This window comes from Caenorhabditis remanei, chromosome V (assembly GCF_010183535.1).
Source record: "Caenorhabditis remanei strain PX506 chromosome V, whole genome shotgun sequence".
NCBI classification, from domain to species: Eukaryota; Metazoa; Nematoda; class Chromadorea; order Rhabditida; family Rhabditidae; genus Caenorhabditis; species Caenorhabditis remanei.
In genome coordinates, this window is record NC_071332.1 from 11862602 (window position 1) to 11885768 (window position 23167).

Consider the following 23167-nt stretch of genomic DNA (forward strand, 5'->3'; position numbering starts at 1 on the left):
TCAATAGTGATCACTAGCAATCATCATTTCCCTATAAAAAGCCGATAAATTCTTAACTCTAGATAAGAAATGAATGCTCACCTTTCGACAGTAACGAACAGAATACAAAGAAGAAGGCAAAGAATCAGTTGTGTTGAAAACTTCATGTTGACTGCTGACTTTCTTCGTTTTTAACCTTTCAGAACACCTTTTTATAGAGGTGTCGACGAACTCAAAATGTTGTGTCAACTAGAGAGAAAAATAGAAAAATAGGGAAATCAAAGACAAATGAAAGGGGGCTAATGTTGAAAACATTTCGGTTTTTTCTGCAAAATGTCTCCTTTTTCATCTGTGTCTCTTATTTTTCAACGATCCCTTGGTTGTCACCTGTCTGAAGGCGGGAAACAACTGATATCAGATAGTGGGGTGGAATCAGAGACCCAGTGGGGACCGCAAGTCAGCCGGTCGACTGGAAACACCTGACGGTTAGGATAAAGAGGGGATGGGACCGAAGTTCCTCCATTTATCTAAGAGCAATAGGATATGAGTCACGACAAAAAAATTTCGAAAATTCTCAGAAACAGCTGAAAAAAAAGAGTAAAGGTTAGATGGGTCTGGACTCGGGACATGCAGAACAGAAGTGTTAGCCAACAGAACAGAAATGTTGAATTGGACAAATCTACTTCCCAGTCACAAATAAATAATTATTTTAGAAACTCCTCAATTGACAACCTCCGATATGGAATGAAAATCGAGACGACCGTCTGAAATGTACCTACTACCTTCCATTCTATTTTATTTTTCCCTCACTTGAACTCCTATATTTTTCCTCGAATATTCATATTTGTGTGTCTTCTTTGTACCTAAAAGTTCTCCTTCTTTTTGTCGCATTTTCTGTGTCTCTTTGTTTCACGAGTTGATCTCACTTATTCCTTGACCTTACTTTATCGAAATGAATCGGATATTTTTTCTCAAATTTTGTTATGTACTTGGGGTTCAAATCTAAAAATTTCAGGAACAGACTCTACGCTTCAAATGAGAATTTTATGAAATTTCCTATGCGCCTAGATTGCGAGTGAAAGTGTGCTCTCCTAGCAGCTGGAGCAACAAAAGAGATGCTCTTCTCTCTTTTCTGACTGGGGACTCTTTCCAGACTACGGTGCGCATTTTAGTAATGCGCATTGGCCGCAAGCAACGGACCATACGAGTTTATGCAGACACTTGAAAATTTTTCAGCTTTTGCTTTTTATATTTTTTTGTTATTCATTTTTGAGATTTTGAACATTTAAAGCTCAAATCCATACAATGAAAAATATCAAATCTTTCTGTACTCGAACTGAGGATATCTATCAATACTCACGATTCTCAAATCTGATAAAATCACATTATGCCTGAAAGCAAATGTCCGTAGCCATTTGAACGACGAAAAGTTTTCAAATGACGAGAAGTCCCTCTATGCAGAAACGCGAACCTATTGTTTACTTTCTGACATATATGTTATGATTTTCTGGTCACCGGTCACCAGTTAAAGGCGCATGTGAATTTAAAATGTTCTTTAATTGAATGTTCGTGGAATAATCTTTTTTCTTTCAATCTTTGGAAATGTTACACAATCTTACTCTCTAAAAATGACTGGAACAGAATATTTGCCAATAAGTTCATAAACAAAACCCTTACCTATTTTTAGTTTCCTCTCCTATTTTTGCCAATTCATCCCTCGCTGTCATCAATTATTTTCTTTGGTCACCTTGAAACCCCTCTTCCTCTTTTCTTGCCTCCTACCTAAAACGGTGACAGGAATAATGAATGAGTTTTTGAAAGTTTTACCTCTTTTCATTTCTCGTGACTCTTTTTTACTCAACTTTGTCAAACACCGAGAATATCGTCAGTTTTCAGATCTCTTTCGAACTGTCGCCTGTCGTCGTCCAGAATTTCGTCGAAAAGTGCGGAAAAATTGGACGAAAACGTAAAAAACCGGGTAATGAATTGATGTTGTCAATTAGTGAACAATTTTGGGTTTGTTCTTCAAAAAGTAATTTTTAACTGTACAAACAACGTTCTGGTCAGTTCTCACTCATATTCTGCCCAAAATCTATCATCCATTCAAGATTAGTATCTGAATTGCAAAAAACTTCCGCTTTCATTTTTCATATTTCTCTTCTTCGCTCTTTTCATGACCAAAAAGACGTCGTTGTCTTGGTGATTTTTTGATATTCAGCTGTCTCCGTCAACTCTCGAATTTTTCTTTCCATAAATTCTTCATTTTCTTGAGCAATTTCGTCTTTACTTTTACTTGGACTTCAACTTTAAAGTACCTATTTAGTTCCTCATATTTCCCGTAAATTTTTTTTTGGTTTCAGCTTATGACTTTCGTATTCGTTAGTAAATTCGTTTTATTTCTCATATTCTTTCAAAAATTGACCCCTAACCTATCATTAAACATTCAAAGTGCCGACCGCAGTGGTGTGAACTAAAGTGTTGGGCAGTAAATATAGTAGCTCTCTCCTGCAGGAAAAGCATTTTGAAAAAGTTGCGATAATCTTTCTTCTTCTGTTTACTGAGCACTTTAACTTTGCCTTTTTCTCTTTCTCAGTTTCACGTTCACACTTTTTGAATATTAGCCGAACAACACTAGGAGTGAAAAAAGCTTTTGATTGAATACGGTTTTAAAAGAAAGAAAAGTCAGAAATATATATTAAAGTCTAATTTTCTGTACATGAATTTCGAACGAGCTTTTCATAACTTTAAAACTATTATATTAATACCGTTCTTCATTAAAATATTGATCGATAAATTGAGGAGTCTCGTTAATTTCCCAAATAGTATCATGAGATGCTGTGTCTATAATCCAGAAAGGATAATACATTTTTGGATTAAACTAACTCAGGATGCACATTATTTGAATAGTTAATGAGTCGTGCGTTCTACATTTTTCTCTCAATATTTCACGGGTCACCCTTCCGTCTCGTCATCTCAGGCGTTCGAAATGAATTGATCTTTCGACCTCAATTGTTCGCCTTCTGAGCTCTTCCAAAACTATGAAATCACTTTTATGTCAAGGACAGGTCGTCTGTTGCGCAGCAGTCACACATATATTTGTTTCTTCAAAGGCTTCTTCATCTTGTCAACATGCCGACAGATGTGTTCGTATTACTGGTTTTCTCTGTAGTCTCTTCGTGAGTCTCTCTATCTCGTTGTCTTATTTCTCAGTTTTACCACTGCCTATGCACTCGCGCATTCGTGTGTTGTGTTGATTTGTGCACAGCATTTATGCTCCTTTTTCTCGTTCTCTTTTTCCCCTCTCTTTGAATCTCACTTTCATTCGTGTAGGCGTGTGTTGGAGTGTAGACAAGTAAAAAATTGTTCATGGAATTTTAAAAGGAACAGACTTTGTCTCCGGTGACACAATGTGATTGGAATTTTGATAGAAAAGATAATGGAAGATTGATTGGAAAATTGATGGAAGCTAGAAATAGACGAATTGATAGAATATTCCGTGCCTGCAAACTGTAAAGAGCCTTGAGACGGACGTATAGTGTCAAAATATTGGTGTGGTGTGAACTGAGACAACAATTGTTGTTAGCATCCAATATGCCCCTATTCTGACGACCTAAACAAGATAATCCGTTTAGTTATTAGAGATCTGGTACAATATCGAGTTTTTGACTTCACATAAGCCTTTTTTCTCGGAAATTGCTTCAAAAAAGCACGAGAACTCGTTTAGTCCGACAACAGGAAGTCAGGCTCAACAGGAAACAGGAAATTTAATTAATTGTTTTCGAAACGAAGAGAATTCCTCTGTAGTTTTTCATCCTACCATGCTATTTTATCTGTTTCAAAGAGGAAACAGATATAGTCTTTCGGAGATGACTGTTCTAGAACCAATTGACTAATAACTGCATCCCCGGTTCAACTTTCTTTTTTCATCCCTATTCAATTCTCATTTTCGCTCGTAAACCGCGAGCCAGGTGTCCTATTCGTCTCATCTGTCAGTTGTCACGCACCTTCATACTTTCTCCACCCTCTATCTTGTAAGTTTCGCACAATTTTCTATGTTTCGGTTCTCTTCCGGCTCAAAATTCGTCTTCTTCCCCTTCATTTTTTGTCTCATCTTTTTCGATCATCGGAAGAAAGGGGCGTGTCTCGGAGCCTTTGAAGACAGTCTCTGACCGACCGCAGCATAAAAGTGTAACAATATTTTGCACATTGAGCATCATTTCATTTCATTTCAAATCCATTGTCTCGTCTTGTCTGTTGATTCAAATAGTTCAATTCCATCGAACAATGGGGGGCCATATTTCGAAATGCGTTGGAAGTAGGTTTTTTTTAAACACCCGTTGAGCGGTTCTTTTCGTGTTCTATCCACATTAAACTCCATCCTGGTCTAAAACACATCAATTTCCTGTAACTAGATCTTCGGAATTCTTTCTTCTTGAAATTTTTTTACACAGTACATAATGACAGTGAAAGGATCAAATAAGTGTTTCATAAAACGTCTGTTATCTAATCCAACCTACCCTTTCTGTACTAATCGAAACTGAAAAAAACGTCTTCCTTTTCAGTTACCTAACCCTACAAATCTTGAATAACCCAGTACTACTACTACTACTACCACTTCCATCATTTCCATTCAAACGATGCTAACCACAAGCACTATTGAACTCGCGAACACGTACTTACGCAAAGGTTTTTGTTTGCTCATTTTCCGGACCTTTTCTTTTTTCATCTTAAAAAAAGTAATAAAACGTTTCTAGGGCTTGGAGCATCAGCGCCACCACCGCCGTCGATGAGCACGTTGCCGTACGATCGGCACGATACGGGATCGCCGGAAAATGAGCGAAAGCATAAGGTTAGTAAAGGGAGAAGTGTTAGATCTTCAATGATCGAGGTTTTATTAAAAAAAAGTGTTCCAAGCCCCGTCTAGAAATAACTGTTCCACCTGAATAATAAAAATGACGACTTAATTTATCTAAACAAAGGAAAACCATGAGAAAATCATGATAAGACAATTGGCACCAAGCCAATTCAAACAGAATTGACATAATTTCCTTGCTGGGCGCCACCCGGTTTGTTTGTACTTGTTTAGCACAACTACAACGAGGGGCTAGGTGAGAAGTACCACAAACCCCTGGAGTACAAATTTCTCTTTTTTTGTCTTCCTTTTCCAAAATAAAAAACACTTACAGCACAAAACAAACAAAAAATGCAGAAAAAAATACAAAACAGCTTGTTTTCGATTTTCTACACGAAATTTTAGTGTTTTCGCTCTTTTTTCGCCAGAAATGTTGAGTATTTGATATCGTGGTTTCTGAACTGTTAGGCTCCGCCCACTTCCTCTTTTTCCTCTTGAAGATGTCAATTGATAAGAAGACGTTGTCTTTGACACAACAGATACAATCACATTAGTTAGTCAAATGTTCAGTCAACTGTTGCTAATGGATACCATTTTTATTTGGTTGTTGTTTAGCGCAGTGCATTTGATTCATTTGGTGACTGATTTATCATTTCAACTGGATAATCTGAATGTTTCTCCCCTTTGGTCAGTCGAAAACGGTGAAGTTTGACCGATTTCCGTCTGGTGTTCGCTCTAAACACTATATAAATCATCATGATGACCGTACTGCATGCACGTATTTACGTATTATCATGTTATCAGCTGGCTGCTACCTACTGGCACCCAGTGTCATTTCTGCCATTCGAAGGGAAATGTTGCAATATGTTATCGCCGTTTCGCGCCATAAATTCAGTCATCAGTTTTACTACTACGCGGTCACTCTCACTCGCTCAGTCATCCATTCTACTCGATCAGTTTGAGAGTTCCGGTTGTTTAGATGAATCTTTTGTATTGGAAATCACTTTCAATGTCTATAAATTTAATAGACCTCCTCTGAAGCGTAATTATTCATTCTCCAAAATGAGATGAGTCTTTTCGATGACTTTTTCTGACTAACTTGTAATCTCTTCTAATCAACGCTTATCTTTCAAAGAATTAAGAGTATTTGACGAAATATCCGGATAAGTTTGCTCCTTATAAAATGTCCTATGGTGTCTCAATCAGTCGTCAAGTCCTCTTCTGTGTGCATGGCTCTTTAACTAGGAAATGCTGCGAACTCCGAAAGCGATTGGGACTACCCAACGCATTTCGTAGGAAATAATCAGTTCAGGTTAGAGTAAACTGTTCTCGAATTGTCACTACCATTCATTTCCGATCTTTTTCATCTCACACTCCACTATCGAATTCCAACACGATATCTGTGAAGATGACAATGATCGAACGGTTTTTTTCTTCACGGCGCCCACCCCTCTGGTCAATCAGACAAGTGGCGAGATAGAAAAAGATAATCAAGGCCAAAAAAGAAAAGAGAGAAGAAGTGTGAATCAAATACGATAGACGATTTAGTCGTCTTATTCTTCAATTTCGCACTTTTGATCATCGTTCTCTTTTCTTCGAAATTAGAAACATTTCCCCCAAATTGTTTCGCTTCCTCTTCCCTTCATATTATCACGTGGGCTCCTTCTTGTGTAATTTTGCTCCGTGAGATGTTGGCGGGCGCCTCTACTCGTTCCCGAAACTCCGCCTTCATTTTTTAGGAGGTTTGGTGTTTGTCGAAATAGAGCAGGTGGAAATAAGCTTATTAGCTCTTACTTGTTCCACAAGCACGCAACAAAGTCATTCTCGCGTTCCACGATTTATGTCATAGCGATACCATAAATAATACACTACAGTATTCACATTTATGAGACTTATCTCTCATATTATATGTGTGTAGTGTGAACAGCTATGAGGTCAATCTTCTCATCTGTCCTATTTGTTCTGTGTAAAGATTTGGCACTGTGCCAAGTCATCTAATACATACTCAATGCCACAACTCGATTACATTCAATTCGTTCAATGGTTCACAATTGAGTTTTGATCTTACTTTTTCTTCTTTTTTTTGGAAAGCTCATTCACCTGGCTAAGCTAATTCACACTATTCAGAATCATGTTTCATTTGATAGAGTCACGTAATATTTTTTTGTCAGTTGAGCCGGTTTCCGTAGAAATTTTTGTAAGGAATAGGTCAAAATGTGAACCGGCCCGCTTTTCGAAAGTATTACAACAAGTTTTCTTACTCAAATTCTGCAAAAGCTTTCTGGTTCTGATTTTTTTGTGTGTCTGAAGTCAAAAATCTAACAAGAAGTATGATATTATTGCTTTGATATTTTCCCACAAATTTCTTCATTTTGGCCCAAGATCGATCACGTCATCGCCCGGCCCGGGTTTTCTTTTCTCTGGATCTGATCTCATACGAAAGTTTTAGTTTTCTTCACTTCATTTCTTCTTCTTTCCGCTTCGAACGATTGGCGAAAGCAGCTGTCTTTTTTCTTTTCACTCCTCCCGGTTATACCTTTCTTCTTTTTTCTATCGAGTTGATCCTAGATTGAGAATAGTTTCTTCTTATTCCTGTTTTCACCTGACATTTGATAACTTTTGATCTCAAGTTGTTGTTTATATGTTGATCCGCCGACTCCTTTTTTCTTAAAAAATTGTATTGCCTGGAGGCAATTTTCATTTTGTGTTGTGTGCGCGGGCACATTAATTTGTATGCACATTCCATAGTTGAGCTGATTTTCGGATATTGGATTATTTTATGTCAGAAAGTTTTCAATACTAATCAAGTTTGTAAAGGAGATTTTAAGAGCTAACAGTGTTAGTTGTTTCTTTTTTCCGTCTAGACTTGACTCAAATAATCCAGAAAATCATATTGAGATATCTTAACCGTTCATTATTGAACTCCTTTATTACTGTCTTAGCTATTATGTTCTTACGGAAGATGTGTCATCATGTTTTTCCTTCCCACCTTTTCTCTTTCTGCTTCTTCTTTTCCTCGCAGTTCTTTCTGTGATTCATGTTTTATTTTTCTCATCATTCAAAGGCTTCCTTTAGGATTATCATTGTCTGATGACAAAAATCTGACAAAAAGCCTATCATCTCTCCGTTAGAACGTCTTTCCGCTAATTATTTCTTTTTCTTGTTTTTATCGCTTTTCATTCATTGGACCTTCCTTGTTGTGCTCTTTCTTCGATTCTCCATTCATTTCTTTCTCTTTCTATAAAAGTCTCTTAAATCTGCCTACAGAATGCCGCCAGCTCGTACCGCCGGACCAGCCCAACCGGTCCAGCCAATGGTGGCGTCGCCTCCAACTGGGTCAATGATTCCACCAACCCAATCTCTATCCTCTGCTACTGCTGCTTCAGCTTCTTCCTCCCGTCGCCCGTCACCTATTTATCCACAAAATCATCACCGAAAGTACCGAACATCACCTGTGAAAACCACGTGCAGTCGGTCGATGTCTCTGGAGAGAAAGGTCCGCCTTGATCACAGTTTATCACCCGAAAATCATAGTCTTGAAGCTAAAAACGCAAAACTCGTACAGCTATCATTGAAGAAAAAGACCCATCAGATTTGCTATTCAAAATTCATTCTAAAAAGCTATATTTTGAATGTGCGAAATCTAATTTTATAGCGAAGTTTCAAGATTCCTCCAGAGTATCAATTGCGACGTTACGAACCCTTGAACAAATGCATTACAAAGTATGAACCATATCAATAGAATAGCAAATAAATCACAAATTCGCTTAATAAAAACCTTACTACCATAATCGCAAGAGCCAAATCTTTGCCGTGTTTCAAATAGAAACTGGATCAAGTTCATTCAGTTCACTCGTGTTCCCGTTGGTTTCGAGTTGAAAACTATCTTTTTTTTTCAATTGATCTCCGTCTTTTTGTTTCATTCTATCTCATAAACTAGAGTTATGTCATTTTCGACACGGAGAGGTGATAGATGTATATCAATTTATATGGTCGTAAACACTTTTTTTTGATTACCGAAACACCAATGACGGAAAAATGATTATAATTATTTGATTTCTGTGTTTTCCGTCATTTTTCGGTAGGTAGGTGTGCCGATAATAGACACACGTGACTCCTTTTTCGATGACTGACAATCTCCGATTTTCCGGCGCAGATAAGGAAGTACGGTAGATTAGTACAACGGAAATGAGGGAAAGCAATAGGAACATACAATTCTAGGGGAGATTGAAAATATATATTTTGATTCTTTCAGGTCTACAAAATCGTGTTGACCGGAGGACCATGTGGAGGAAAAACAACAGCTCAGGTTTGTGACCTCTTCCAGAGATCTGACAGGTTCACTGTTCTTTGATTTGGAGTGTTTTCAAAGATTTTTAGCCGTTTTTTGTTTTTCTCAACGAGCAAATGTTATTGTTTTGAAGAATGATAGGTGTTCCAGAAAACAACAAATAAATATAGCAAAACTATTGAAAGTCTTCCAGGTCCGTCTTGCTACATTCTTCGAGAATCTCGGGTGGAAAGTGTTCACTGTTCCGGAGACAGCAACCATACTTCTCGGAGGACGTGTCAAATTTTCGGAACTCGATGCCCAGCAGTCATACATCTTCCAACGTGATCTTCTCGCCACAATGCATCAAATCGAGAACACTTTCTTCAATCAAGCATCCGCTATCAAGGATCGAAACGTTCTTGTTATCTGTGACCGTGGTTGTATGGATCCATCTGCCTACTCTTCTCCAGAGGATTGGTCTCAAATGCTCAAAGATTTGCATTATGAAGAGTTCGATCTTCGATGCTCCCGTTACGATCAAATCGCTCATTTGGTAACTGCAGCTGACGGAGCTGAGAAGTATTATACACTTGCTAACAATGCAACGAGAAGTGAGGGAATTGGACATGCAATGGAGCTGGATAAACGTACTCGATCTGTCTGGATTGGGCATCCATATATGGATATTATCGATAATAAGAATACTTCGAACTTTGACGATAAAGTCAACAAGTTGATTCAGGTTTGTTAGAAAAAGAAAATTGAAGAGGGTTTTCAATTAAACCTTATATTTTCAGGTTGTCTGTGATCGTACTGGAATCCGCTCTGGAGATCGCCTCGCCAAGGATTCGAAGAAACGAAAGTGGCTTGTAGAAGCTGTGGATTGGGCAAATTTCGGAAAATTCGAAGAGTTCGAAATCGAGCACTTCTACTTGCTCTCCGATGAATCCAACATTCAACATCGCTTCCGTCGTCGTACCCAGAAAGGACGCTCGACTTTCACACTGACGTCTCGTGAATATTTCAAAGAATCTGGAGATTCGATTGAGACTCGTATGAATGTTCTCACAAGAGATTACAACACTTACGTCAACATGAAAGACAAGAGCAGAGCATCAATTTTCAAGAAGAGAAGATGCTTCATGTATGGAAACATGTATTTCAATATGGACATCTACTCGGATCCATTGCCACCACAAGCCAACGGAAATCATCTGATTTTCTTGGAGACTTATACTACCGTTCCAAAGGGAACTCCATTGCCAGATGGGGCTATGCCACCGTTTTTGACTATTCAGAAGGTAATCAATTTGAAAAAAAACTGATGAAGGCAATGTCAGCCTCACGACTTCAATCATTTGATATTTTTATATCTATTTAACTCGACGAGAACTAACTAGACATTACATTCTCCAAAGGGGGATTCCAAATCTTTTCCAATTTCTGAGTGTCCAATTTCTGAGCACAACTCGAAATCGGAAAAGATTTGGAATCCCCCTTTTTTGCGTTTTATAGACACAAGGAATCATTAAAACAGTTCTTCTTTCAGGAAATCACTGGTGAGAGTCAGTACTCGATGTACTCGTTGTCCAAATACACCAAGACGGCCAACAAGAACGAGTTCGCTGGAGCCGACAAGTACAAGGACGATTAAATTCAGATTTTTTTCTGCTTTTAACCCAATTCCTCCTCCCCAAAATCAGTATTTTTCCAATAGTTACTCTCGAGATTCTGATGATATCTTTCTGGTTTTTAACATTTTTGACAACCGAAACTAACCTGTAGTATCCTAGACTCTATCTTGTTTCTTCTTTTTTTCTGGTTATTTCTGTTCTTAATTTTCAGTTTCTTTTCTCCTCATTTTATACATCCCACGGTGCTTTAAGTTGCTTTGTTAATCCGTTTATTTTCTCAACTTCGATCAAAAATCAATCAATATCCCCCAATAATACTCCCTGATCCTAAAAAATATCACAAATTTATGTGTTCACTTGTTCCAATCGTCATTCACTTTCTCTCTTTTAAAAATTTAATTTAGTAAGATATTCGGTCATTTCTAGCTGATTTTTCGGTGAGATTTGATACGATTTTTGTAGTTGTTAGTTGATGTTCCTTGTTTTTCCCTACTTTTTACGATATTGTTTCGACCCCTCTACTTTTCTTGAATTTTTCATTCAAAAAAAATTTCCCCCGAATTTGTTGTCATCTAATGAATATAATCGAATCCCCCAAATCTTTTTTCAAATAATTTTCGTATTTATTGTGGACAGATCGTCTCATATTTTTATACTTGTAGGACTCAAGTTTCAGATAGTGAGAAATTGGGAGATGATTCTGATGAATTGTTGTTCAACGCTTGTTGTAGTTTGCACGAACATTGAAGCAGTATTTTTTGTTTATTTTTTCAAAAAAAGTACTAGGAAGAAAAGAAAGCGAGATAGTATAAAGTTTAGAGTTTATTCGCAGAATTCGGAGCGTGTTTTCGAGTGAATTACTTTCTCATTTCATAAAGGATATTATAGTTTACATTGCAATTCTAGCATAGATGATTTTTTTTGAATTAAAAATAATTTTTCAGCAAATGTGTTCTATGTCTAGAATTATGTTGTTTTTTGTACCTTTTCGTTCTCATAAAAGTCCAGAAATTAAAGAATTTGCTGTGAGAAGTGGGAAATGTTTTTATTAATTGCCGGTAACCTACAGTATCCTCAAATGAAAAAAGATTTTTCAATCTTTTTTTCGTCACGAAAATGACATGAGTAGCTGAAATGTATAATTAGCAGAATTTTCTGTGACATCTTGCTATAAAGAGTTTTTCTAAGAAACGTTTTCGTTTGGCTCAACCATCTGGTTCCGTATATATTCATTTGGCTTCTATCATACTCGCTTTCCTAGTTTACCAATTCTCCAACCTCGATATAATAAATATTCCTGCCGTCCTTGTTCACATATGGGGACGACTAATGCAGAATTACTCTTCTTTCTCTGCGTCTCTCACTTCTTAAAACACTCTTCTCATCACTCTTTCAAACAAGTCGATGTGTGTGGTGTGTGTTCCCTTATGTTCATTTGAATATTGACACCGTCACCATTTTTTTGTTCTATTCGCAGTTTTCGAATTGCGATGTTTCTGAAATAAAAAGTCTTGTGGAAAGAAAGATATTGATAAGGGCATTCACAGAATTTCACAAGTTTGGTCAATAGAAAGATTGTTGCGCCGATCTTTATGCTCATGAGTAGTTTTGATCAGTGCGCATAGTTTTGAATCGGTATTTCTAGTGTTGAGTCGAGACAGTGAATTGAAAATAAGCCGTTTCGATATAAATTGTAAGGTACATCATCTAATAATGATTTCATCAGTTCCCCTATCAAACTATAAACATAAATTTGGGTATGAAATACCGTCTCCAATTCTTCATTTAACCGTTCGAGCCTTCCAACAAAGACAGTATCACCTGTTCAGATAATCATCCTTCCCATCTTACCCATCTGCTTCTTTTATCCCATTTATCCGTCTCATTTCTTTTCTTTCACCCAGGTTACTGCGCAGTCATTTCTTCCTCCTACTCTCCCTTCCAACGTGTCCTTCCCTACCTCATTGCTCTCTTTCTCTCGATTCTCTATACTCTTTTTTCCCCCAGTTCTTTCCCAATGACCCCCCTCTTCGCCTCCTCCTCTGGCTGCTTACGCCTGCTGCTTACTGCTGGACGTTCGTTGCCATGTCTGCGTCTCTTCGCTCCTTTACTGTCTTTTTCATTGTCTCTGCCTTGTCTGACTCTCCCCCAATCGCCCACTATGTTAATCCTTCGACTCCTTCTTTCCCGCCCTGACACAGCTTTTTTGTTCGTTTTCCGAAGTCCCAATTTCAAATTTAGCGCTTGTCAAAAACATCTGAACTTGAATCCAATCTGAAACAGTTGAAAATTAATTTTCTTCATTCATCGCCCTAGCAACCAATATGTGGACCGCGCACTTTTTAAGGTTCGAATGGGTGACAGTATTCGCAATGGAGCGCGTTTTACCTGACTGTATTCATTTGAAAAGGACAGTGAACTTCTTAAGATTCCAGCTCTATGAAGATCCCTTCCATGTCCTTTTATTAGGAATCCAACAGGGAGTTTTTTCAAAATTTTTTTAATATGTTGTCTTTTTTCTAGAATTTCGCCTGCTGGAAAAAGTGCAGAAGTCTTTTATTCACATCCCCTTGTTACTGTTAGAAGTTTTAATTTGTAACTATAGCGACAAGCTCGTTAAAAAACGTGTTACAGGTAATATTGATGACACAAGTTTAGAAACTATTCTTCATAGTTCTATCTGTTGTGTTAACGTTCAATTTCACAAAACAGTTTGAATCAGTGAAATCAGATCCAAAAATGTTAGAACTCCCTTACTCACTTCAGTCTATCTGAGTCCTGTTCACAGTTTCTCCCAATGATTTTCTGTTCCTTCTTCTATTTGTATCACAATTCAAATCTATTTTCGTTTATTTTTCAGAGCTTTAACGGGTAGTAAGCATAACAACCCGCTTCTTCGTATCAACATTCGTCTCAATTCCATCATTCTTTTATTACTACTGTATCACATTTGAATATGACAACACCGACGACGGCAACAACAACTGCGACACCCACTGCGACTGCAACAACTCGAGTCACTTATGCCGTCGGAGATTTTGTGTATTTCGACGATCCCTCTGCAACCGATGCGCCATTTCAGATCCGAAAAATTGATGAGCTTGTCAAGGTGAGCATTTATAAAGTTAACTGAATATATAGAGGAAATTATAGTGAGATATAATTAACTCCCTGTTTTGTGATGATTTAATTTGAAAATGCCAAAATTTCAGACAGAAAAAGGAAGTGTAGACGCCCGGTGTGTCATCTATCTTCGGAGGAGAGATATTCCACAACACCTTCTGAAAATTGCCGATCAAGCACAGAGGAGGTTCGATAATTGTAAGTTGAAAGTTACTGTTTGTCTAGAATACTTTTGTGATTTAAAATGTTTAGCTTCACATTTTCAGTGAAAATTGAAGCTCAAACTGAAACTTTGAACACTTTTATAAATTTATCTATTTTAAGATTACGAAGTTGATAAGAAGAAACCGGAAAATTTCACCACAAAAGGATTTATTGTGGCCAACGGATCACCACCAGAAGAGATAAAAGAAGAGGATCCCGAGGATGATGGTCCACCGAAAATCGATCAAGAGGAAGGTGTTGCTCCTGCACCAATCAATCAAGGACGTACAAGCTCTGAAGATGCTCCAGAAAATACATCAGATGACAGTAAACTGAAAGAAAAAGCAGAATCAGAATCCACAAAATTGATCGATTGGGGTGATGGAGGACTTCCTCTGGGAATTGAAAAATTGACACCTGATCAGAGACTACGACTACGACAACACGAAATTTTTATGACGAGGCAGTCTGAAATTCTTCCAGCTACTTTAATACGTGGAAAGTGCCGAGTTGTGTTATTGGGAGATTGTGAAGAGGCGGAGAACTATTTGCCACATGAAGATACATTCTATCATTCTCTTGTTTATGATCCTACTGCACAGACATTGCTGGCTGATAAAGGAGCGATTAGGGTTGGAGAAAAGTATCAGGCAGTTGTAGATGACTGGATGGAACCAGAGGAGCGAGAAGCTAAAGAGAAAGCTGAAAAGGAGGCGAAAGAGTTGGCTGAAAAAGTAAAGAAAGAAGAAGAAGAGGCGAGGATACAACAAGAGAAAGAAGATGAAGATTTCGAAAATGGAAGAGATCAATTGAGAATTGATGAGGATGAAGAAATGCCAGAAGAGAAGGAAAAGAAGGAAGTGGACGACGAAATCAAGATCGAATCCAATGAAAATGAAGCTCTTCAGACGGAAAAACCAAAAACGTCAGATTCTCGAGAAGTTCCTGTCTGGCATCCATATCACGATCTTGTCGACCGAGATATTGATCAGTATTTGATTGTCGCCAGATCTGTTGGTCTTTTCGCTCGTGCTATTGATGGAGCATCAGCTCCAAAGCTTCCAACTCTTCAGTTGGCTGCTTCATTCGCTTCCAGAGATGTTACTATCCTCCACGCTCATGCAATTCTTCATCAGGCTAACTATGATGTTGGTCAAGCTGTCAAATATCTTGTACCAGTTGCTTCTAGAGAAGCGTATCCTTGCCAGGTCGATGATGTCTCTGGATTGCAAACGAAAACTCTCGGAGGACCAATTTTGTGCAGAGATCAACTGGAGGAATGGTCAACACCTGAGATGAATTTGTTCGAAGACGCATTGGATAAGTGCGGAAAAGATTTCAGTGAAATCAGAGCGGACTATCTTCCATGGAAGTCTACTAGAGATATTGTCGAGTATTATTATCTTATGAAAGCATCCAACCGATACACTGATCGTAAAAAGAATAAGCCATCAGCCAATGCATCGGATGAGAAATTCACCAACATCTACATTCCACCCTTCAACAAAGCTATCGCTGCTTCGATTCAGCCATTCAACACTTCCCAAAATCTCGTACGATCCGAGGTTCCCTGTGAAAACTGCGGAACTCTTGACGGAATCAATTGGTATCAATGGGGAGGCGTTGAGAAGAAAGTGCTGTGTTCGACGTGTTGGGTTAAATGGAAGAAGTTCGCTGGACTTGATCAGAAACACGAACTTGAGAGATTCGATAAGACACGACCACCAGTCTTGGATCAACCAGGAGCCGCACCAGGATCCAATGGAAACGATAAACCTCCCGTACTTCAGCAACAGCAACAGAAACCAGCTACGCCTACTGGATTGGCCAATCAGACACCACAACAAAGAGCCGCTGCTCAACTTCTCACGTTCAGAAATGGAAGTGGTGGTACTGGAACTGTAAGTAAACAGAATTTGTTGTCTGTTGCAAAGGAGGCGTTGGCACGTGGACAGATCACTCAGGAACAATTCATTCAGTTGAATAGAAACTTTGCAATGCATGTCATGGCACAGCAACAACAGATTCAACAGCAAACTCAACAGAATCCGGCTACTCCTGCTCAATCTGCGGGACCCCAAAAGGTAGGATCTCAATAAAAGTTGGATCTAGGGTAGTGATGTTTCAGGTTTGTCTATAATGACAAATCGTATTCGCCTAAAACGTTCCTGAAGACTTAGAGTTCTACTCCTTTCAGAAAAAGATCACCCCAGCCACTAAGCCAGCCGTCGTTTTCTACACAACGATATGTCGACGTGCCGTACGAAGAATACTTCCAAAAAGTGCATTCAACTTGAGAAGGTTATCGAGAAGGCCTCAAACTGGAGTGGACGAGGAGAAGATTCTAAGAGCTAGTGAGTTTGTAAACATGGTTTCGGATCGAAAGTCCAATACCTTCTCAATTTTAAGCCCTCATTCTGAACATTGATTAAAATTCTCCAATTTTCAGTGATTCTTATCGACAAGAAGACCCTTCTCCAATCTGCAAATGCAGCTGCGGGCGAAAAACGGCATTTGATCCAGGAGCCGGACTTCTTCAAGGGAATTACTCATCTCCAACATGTAAGTTCAATTTTCTTTAGAAGGTGGGGCTATTCTCTAAACTTACAGACTCTGACGTCGGCAGCAACCGTAAAACGAAGTGCTTCCCAAATGACCAATCCTGGAGAGCCAACGGCTAAAATGCCAAGGGTGAGCAAGATTTTCGGCTGACTTTTTGTTTTAATAATAAAATGTCGAAAGCCAACTTTTCTGATTTTTTCGTTTTCCGAAATCTGAACTGTCTGTCTGTGTGCTTGTTTCTTTTCGAAACAAACAAAAATGAGTGCGATTGTTTTTCTATTTTCTATCATTTGCGTGCTCTATTCTTTCCCCTTTTCTATCTTCCTGAAGATCGCGAATCCCAGAATGATTCTACAACTTGCTGGCAATGATTTTCATTTTTAAGCATATTCGGAATCTTTTTCCATCCTGTTCACTAACAAACTCTTCTTTTCTTCGATCTAACTTTTTTCCAGTTCGCTTTGCAATTTTGTTTTTCATTTTTCCTAGATATCATTTTTGCCGAGGTGGATAGGAACTATTGGATGGCGTGGATATCCTCTGCTTGCACGATTGAATCGGATTGACCCATTTTCCGGCTTCTCGACTTTTCCCTCAAAAAACATTGAGCCGAACTCCCCTTCCACCAATTTAAAACGGATCTAACTCTTCATTTTCTATTCCCTGCGTGTTGTATTTTCGCCTGCCTGCTGTTATGCTCTGTCGTGCTTTGGTTGCTTTTCTTTAGTTCAGTTACCTAGTTGTCGTGATTTCCAGCTAGAGCCATCTGGACCGCCTCCTCGACAGGTTCATTTCGCTAGACCTCATCCTCCTATAGTGGGAAGATCTGGACTAGTAGCCCCATCTCTTGAAGACGTCGGAAATAATCTTCTTGCCATGAAATCATCACATCATCGTCCTCTTGCCACTGCTCAAATCGTCACAAACCAGAATTCTTCTCCACTTCTTCGATACTATCTTACACAAGTTGTACCCTCTGAGGGTGCTACGTCATCTCAGTATTCCTCTGCTTCTTCCATCATGCCACGTGTCACACCTACTAATCAGATGACGTCACCGGCTCCTGTTCAAAAACCAACCTATAGAGAACGAATCAGAAAACTGATGAGAACGAAAACGGATTCGAGATGGTTTGAAATAAGAGAAGAAGATGTGAAGCTTGGTGTCGGGCCGAAATTGAAGTAAGATCATCTCAATCAAATGATGGTTACTGTATGTGTATCTAGATATTGTTTAGTATCTTTATTTAATGTTGGTGGTGGTTAGTACACACTTTCTTGCGGGCCTTTTTTGTTGCTATACTGGTGATGGTGAAACAGTGAATCTGAATTTCTCAGTTTATCTATGTATTTATTTTAATTTCTGGAACTGCTTTCTCCCTTTTTATCGGTGATTTCATTATTACTCTTTTCTTCTTTGCATGTTCAATATTTCTTTCCTGAAAAAAAAAGAATCAATCGTTGGTGGACCTTCAAGAAATCGACAAATTTTGAAATAAGTAAAGTTGGAATCTTTTGGATTCTCATATCCAAAGTATACTAATATACTATCTTCATCACAATCAGTCTTACTTATGTAAAATTTTATTGAATACACTGACTAATTTTCAGGTTAATTCATTCATAATTCTACGCTGAAATTAACTCTCATTCATTTTTCATATCTTGACGATCATTCATTCCTTCTCTATTATTCTTCTTATTCTCTTTATTTTTCGAATTTAGAAAAGTACGCAGATGGAGCAGAGCGCAGTTCAGATTCGCTGTTTCAGATGGTGGAACTTGTGAAAAAAATCCTTTCTTCTTAATTTTAGGTCCACTAACTTTTTAGAGTATTTCAAAATTCTCGGCATTACCTAAATGTGCGCTGCCTTATAGTTTTTTTTATAAAAGTAACACACTTCATCATTTCTAGTTGTTCCAGTTCTAATTATTTTGTTTTCAGATCTAAACGTCGTCAACTAATGTCCCGTCATCAAACCCGTCATGTTGCCCGGCATCCATGCAAATTCCATAAATTTCTTGAATCATACCATACCATAATATCTCCAATTTTTCTGGAGGAAATTCCTGAAACTCTCAAAAAACCCCCAACTGAACTGAAACATGATCTTCGTACATCCAATCATCCCCTGTAACCGTTTTCCATCTCGGAGCGTTTCAACCTATTTTCTGAACAAATAATCCTTCTCTCTCTCCACGTTTTATATTTAATACTTTTCCACTAAATTTTTGTTCTGTTCCGATTACCTAATTGTCATGTTCCCAACCCAACTCAACTACGAACCCTTTCAGAAAAAAGAATCATTCTCTAATCTTCTCCTACTACTCATTTTCTATTTATTCACTTTTTCCATCAGTCCTCCCTATTCATTTATGTTTGAGTACTTCCCTGTATTTTTGGGATTTTTCCGAAATAATTACTGAGAATTTGTAACATTCATGTTCGTGTTGTTGCCGGCGACAATGAGAAACAACCAATAAAACATGGCATTTTATACTTTTGGTTTTCCAGAAGACTGTAAATCTGAACATCTTCAATTCACAACTCTTTTATTCTCATTTTCTCAAAAATTGAAATTCCAAAAAAACCAGAAATAAAAGAAAAACGGTGGTGGTGGTGGTGTGTGTGCGTGTTTCATCAAGTGGTTTGTGTGTGTGTGTTACTGTAATAAAAAGAAGATTTGATTAAATAAAAAAGGGAGAAAACGTTTTCTTGTTTTCTCTGCAGTGTCTCTCGATTCTCGTGCTCTCTCGTCTTTTGTGTGTGTGTGTTCGAAAAGAAAATAAAAAAGTGGGAGAAGTTACAACAGAAAGGGAAAATAGAGTTGGAGAATAAGTGTTATTGATTTTTGCTACGTCAGAACAGAATTTTTTGGATTATTTGTTGTTTCACGATTAAACGGAGAAGAAGGAGCAGAGCAATCCTTTTTCTCAATGCACTTCCTGGTCGAGAAGATCTGTTGTTACAGTTGGAGACCTCTTTTCAGATGGTTGCACCTTTGCAATCTCCTCCATCACTGGAACTGGCCCGCTGAAAAATTAAAATACACTTGGATGAGAAAAGAGTTGAAGAAGCTCGTAAAACGGGTCTCGACACGACTGGACCTTAGTTACAGTAACCCATCGTGTCAGGACCTTCAAAAAATCTGACAGAATCTCAAAAAAAATGAGACAAACCTGCTCATTCCGGTGACGTTGGAAGAGTGAGGGAACACTCGAACGGGCGGCTCATTTGGAGAATTATCCGGTGATGCAAAAGCAGCGAAACGAGTGGTTCCGACCATAGCAGCCGCTGTTGGAATGGCCAATGAGAAGGCTAGAAGAAGACTTCCCAATGTGAACAGTCCGAATCCGACTGACTTCCACAGACGCATCGGATCTTGAAGGATTATCTCTAGTTTGTCACGTGGAACATAGAGACCACCGTTCTCGTCCTGAAAGGCATTCAAGATGGTTAGACTTAGTTCAATAATTCTAGATTTCGATTACCTGGAAAAGAACGAAGCGTTCGATGGATTGTTCGATGTTACGCTCCTCCTTCCAAGTGTATCCGATACAAATTGTGACTGCTCCAGCGATCAGGAACAGCAATCCGATGATTGTACAGATACGACAGATCAGAAGACCTCTCCTCTGAGCAGGTGGTGGTGGTAACAAGTACCATGCTCCTCCGCTCATTGGACCGCCCATTGCTCCGCCTTCAACATCATCACCAGTTGGAGTCACGTAGAATTGATGGAGATAGTTCTTGATTCCAAAGTTGCGAGGTGCGCTTACCTGAAGAAGAGTTAATTGAATTTTGAGTGATCTTTGAATGTCTTTGATCCGTATGTTTTGGAATTATCTAGTCACACAATGTTTGAAGATTAGCCTGAAGTGCGTCGTTCGTAAAAAATCCTGTGATCAGAAAACAACGGACATAAATGAAATCCTACACCTCCTACACTCTCGAAGCTTAGCTTTTTTGAAGTTTTTGATTATGATATGGGATAAAAAGTAATGAATCCTTATACCAAAGAAAACAAGTTTTTCTGAAGAGGAAATAATTTTTGAAGAATTTGTATCAGTTTGATTTGTATCTCCCGAAACTAACCTCGTCGACCAGCGCAGAAGGTTTGGCTGTCCCCGGTGGAGACAGCTTCTCCTTTTTGTTGCTACCCAGACGAAATCCGGTCATGTCATGCGGATCTGAAAATGAATTTGGTGAGAAAATAAGGGGAATTGTAATAAGAAAATCGTGGGAAGGTTGAGAAATTCAGGAAAAAAATCAAGCCATGGTCAGAGTAATTTTCAAATCTAGAGAAAACAAGAATTGAAATAGATTGAAGAAATTCAAATTATTGGACTATTTACGTGTCTGAAGCAGAATCCCATCCTAATACAAATATTTTGACTAGAATAACTTCTAACGGAGCCAATTTTCTGTACACAAAATGTTGGATTAGAGAATCACAATTAACTCAATTGGATTTCTATATTTTGTCATAACAATTCCTGCATTTTTGCAGAATGTCCTTTCCTTCAATCCATCATATTTGCCGAGAAAATAAGCACGCAATTTTCGCCGCAAAAAGCAATACCTTTGTCTCGTCAAATTGTCAGAATAAATCAGGAAGTATCTCTGGTTCGTTTCCTTCTTCAGGGCCCTTTTTCTCCCGGATAAAAAAGAGAAAATTGGACGAAGATTTGAGACGACGTTTATGTTTATTGGGAATTCGTTTTCCTATTCTCGTACGTATGTATGTCGTTTTGCTAGAGAAGCAGAAGAGCACTGATGACGTCATTTGACGTCTTCGTCAAACTGGTGGAGACAAGAAAAAAGGTCGTCAAAAAGGAAAGAGATTTTGAAAAAAAGAGGAAGAGGAGTGGAAATTCGATTTCTGGAAGTGAAAACTCGAAAATCACTATTGTCAGAAAAATAGATCAACTGAAAAACAAAGCTGAGGTTTAGTAATTTTTTTCGACTTGGTCCACACTGACTAGATATGAAAGTGCATGTTTTTGGGAGATGTGAATAAAAAATGATGTGTTTCGACTGGAAATCAGAAGCTGGATAATTATGAATCCCCCTGAAATTAAAATGATCACGTTATTAATCAAAACAAAATAATTTCGTTGTTACACTGGGCGCATATTCATAACATGCCCAAGCAGGTGGAAAGGCGATCCAAAAAGTTATTGGTCTGGTGGAAATGAAACGTTTTTCGAATTGTTTCATCTGAAAATGGGTTGAAAAAACTATCAGAATGATATAGAACAGTGGAAAATATGATATCATTTTGAGATAGTTGGGTGAGAAAAAGATGTGTGAAACTCCTTGAGAAAGTTCATCAAATATGCAGACAATTCCCATACGGACTTTGATATTTGTAATTGTCTGGGATTGTGAATGACATTTCAGACAGATTCAAAAATATGCGGTGGACCAGGATGATAGAGGCAAATGTATGATTGTAAATACAACATTGCACTAGTATAAACCTCAAAACTTTGAGACAATTTTCAAATGTATTTGTCTCAAAACTGGAAAAACACAACGAGCGCAACTTTTGGGTTCAAAAAGATGTTGGAACAAAGAGTATGAAAGTATACTTATTCGAAGAATCCCTAAATGTACCCGGCATGTTTGTATGGGAAGAGAGAAGGATAATGAAAATGGAAAATGAAGGAGAAGCGAAATGATGATGGATGGAATGGAAAGGAGGGGAGGGCTTCAGAAAAAGTAGTCGTCCTTCTCGTTGCTCATTGAGCACACATACACACATAGAGCTCTCTTCCTCTTCTGCTTCTTTTGATGGCGTCGAGGCGAAGGAGAATAGAAAAAAGGGGGTGGAGAAAGAAAGGAAAAGAGGGATTAGACAAGTATAGAAATGGTTAGAGATAGAGAAAATGAAGATGTTGACGTGGTATTCTGGGGAGCAGAGAGACTAGAAAATAGGCACGAAGAGGGCGATGGAATGACGTGGGGGGACAAAAAATATTGGGATTTTTGGGGGTCTATTCGGATAAATTGTTGCGGTGTCAGTTGTTTTTGAATGCAGAGATTGCTATTAAACTGATAAGTCATCTTACGAATTAATGTATGATGTCTAGAGGATGAGCCTGTTAAATCATCACATTCAGGAGTACACGTGATTACTGACAAAGTTTGATTTGAATTGAAATTCATTGAAGCATGCTTCGAAAAAGTTTTACAACTCATTGCTAATCTCTATTAATCATCTCATATCTTGTTTACCAGGTATCAGGTATTATGACAAAATTGTAGGTGGATCATCATGCTATATTCTCCTTTTTTCTTTTCACCCTTACCAAGAATGGGTAATCCGAAAAGATAGAGCTAGTGTCAGAGAAGGATGATGCACATGGATTTTGAGTAGATCGAAGCATCAGAATCACGGTTTTTACTGATGGAGACTACCTCGTGAGGTTAAGAATATTAAGAAGACTCAACTGAAGAGTTTGGAACAAAAACATCAGGAATAAAAACCAAAACTAGCTATTTATTAGCTCGTATTGCTTTCTCAACTTCACTCCA

The 23167-nt window shown here is 38.2% G+C and overlaps 4 protein-coding genes across 4 annotated transcripts; 3 read left to right on the plus strand and 1 right to left on the minus strand.

Moving 5' to 3' along the window:
* Positions 1-4616: 4616 nt before the first annotated feature.
* GCK72_019172 (uncharacterized protein) lies at positions 4617-4903 on the plus strand (the record flags this gene model as incomplete). Its single annotated transcript, XM_053732908.1, has 2 exons — positions 4617-4665; positions 4734-4903. 2 exons carry the CDS (start codon positions 4617-4619, stop codon positions 4901-4903), a joined length of 219 nt encoding a protein of 72 aa, XP_053581821.1.
* A 3196-nt stretch (positions 4904-8099) lies between these two features.
* On the plus strand, positions 8100-10758 carry GCK72_019173 (uncharacterized protein; the record flags this gene model as incomplete). The annotated part of the gene is made up of 5 exons (XM_003115623.2): positions 8100-8327; positions 9087-9140; positions 9316-9846; positions 9902-10405; positions 10654-10758. 5 exons carry the CDS (start codon positions 8100-8102, stop codon positions 10756-10758), a joined length of 1422 nt encoding a protein of 473 aa, XP_003115671.1.
* A 2936-nt stretch (positions 10759-13694) lies between these two features.
* On the plus strand, positions 13695-17812 carry GCK72_019174 (uncharacterized protein; the record flags this gene model as incomplete). Its single annotated transcript, XM_003115595.2, has 7 exons — positions 13695-13847; positions 13951-14059; positions 14186-16149; positions 16263-16419; positions 16515-16627; positions 16676-16756; positions 17384-17812. 7 exons carry the CDS (start codon positions 13695-13697, stop codon positions 17810-17812), a joined length of 3006 nt encoding a protein of 1001 aa, XP_003115643.2.
* Positions 17813-19560: 1748 nt separating this feature from the next.
* GCK72_019175 (uncharacterized protein) lies at positions 19561-20806 on the minus strand (the record flags this gene model as incomplete). The annotated part of the gene is made up of 4 exons (XM_003115741.2): positions 19561-19660; positions 19807-20063; positions 20119-20406; positions 20723-20806. The coding sequence occupies 4 exons, from the start codon at positions 20804-20806 to the stop codon at positions 19561-19563; spliced, it is 729 nt and encodes a 242-aa protein (XP_003115789.2).
* Between the last annotated feature and the right edge of the window lie 2361 nt (positions 20807-23167).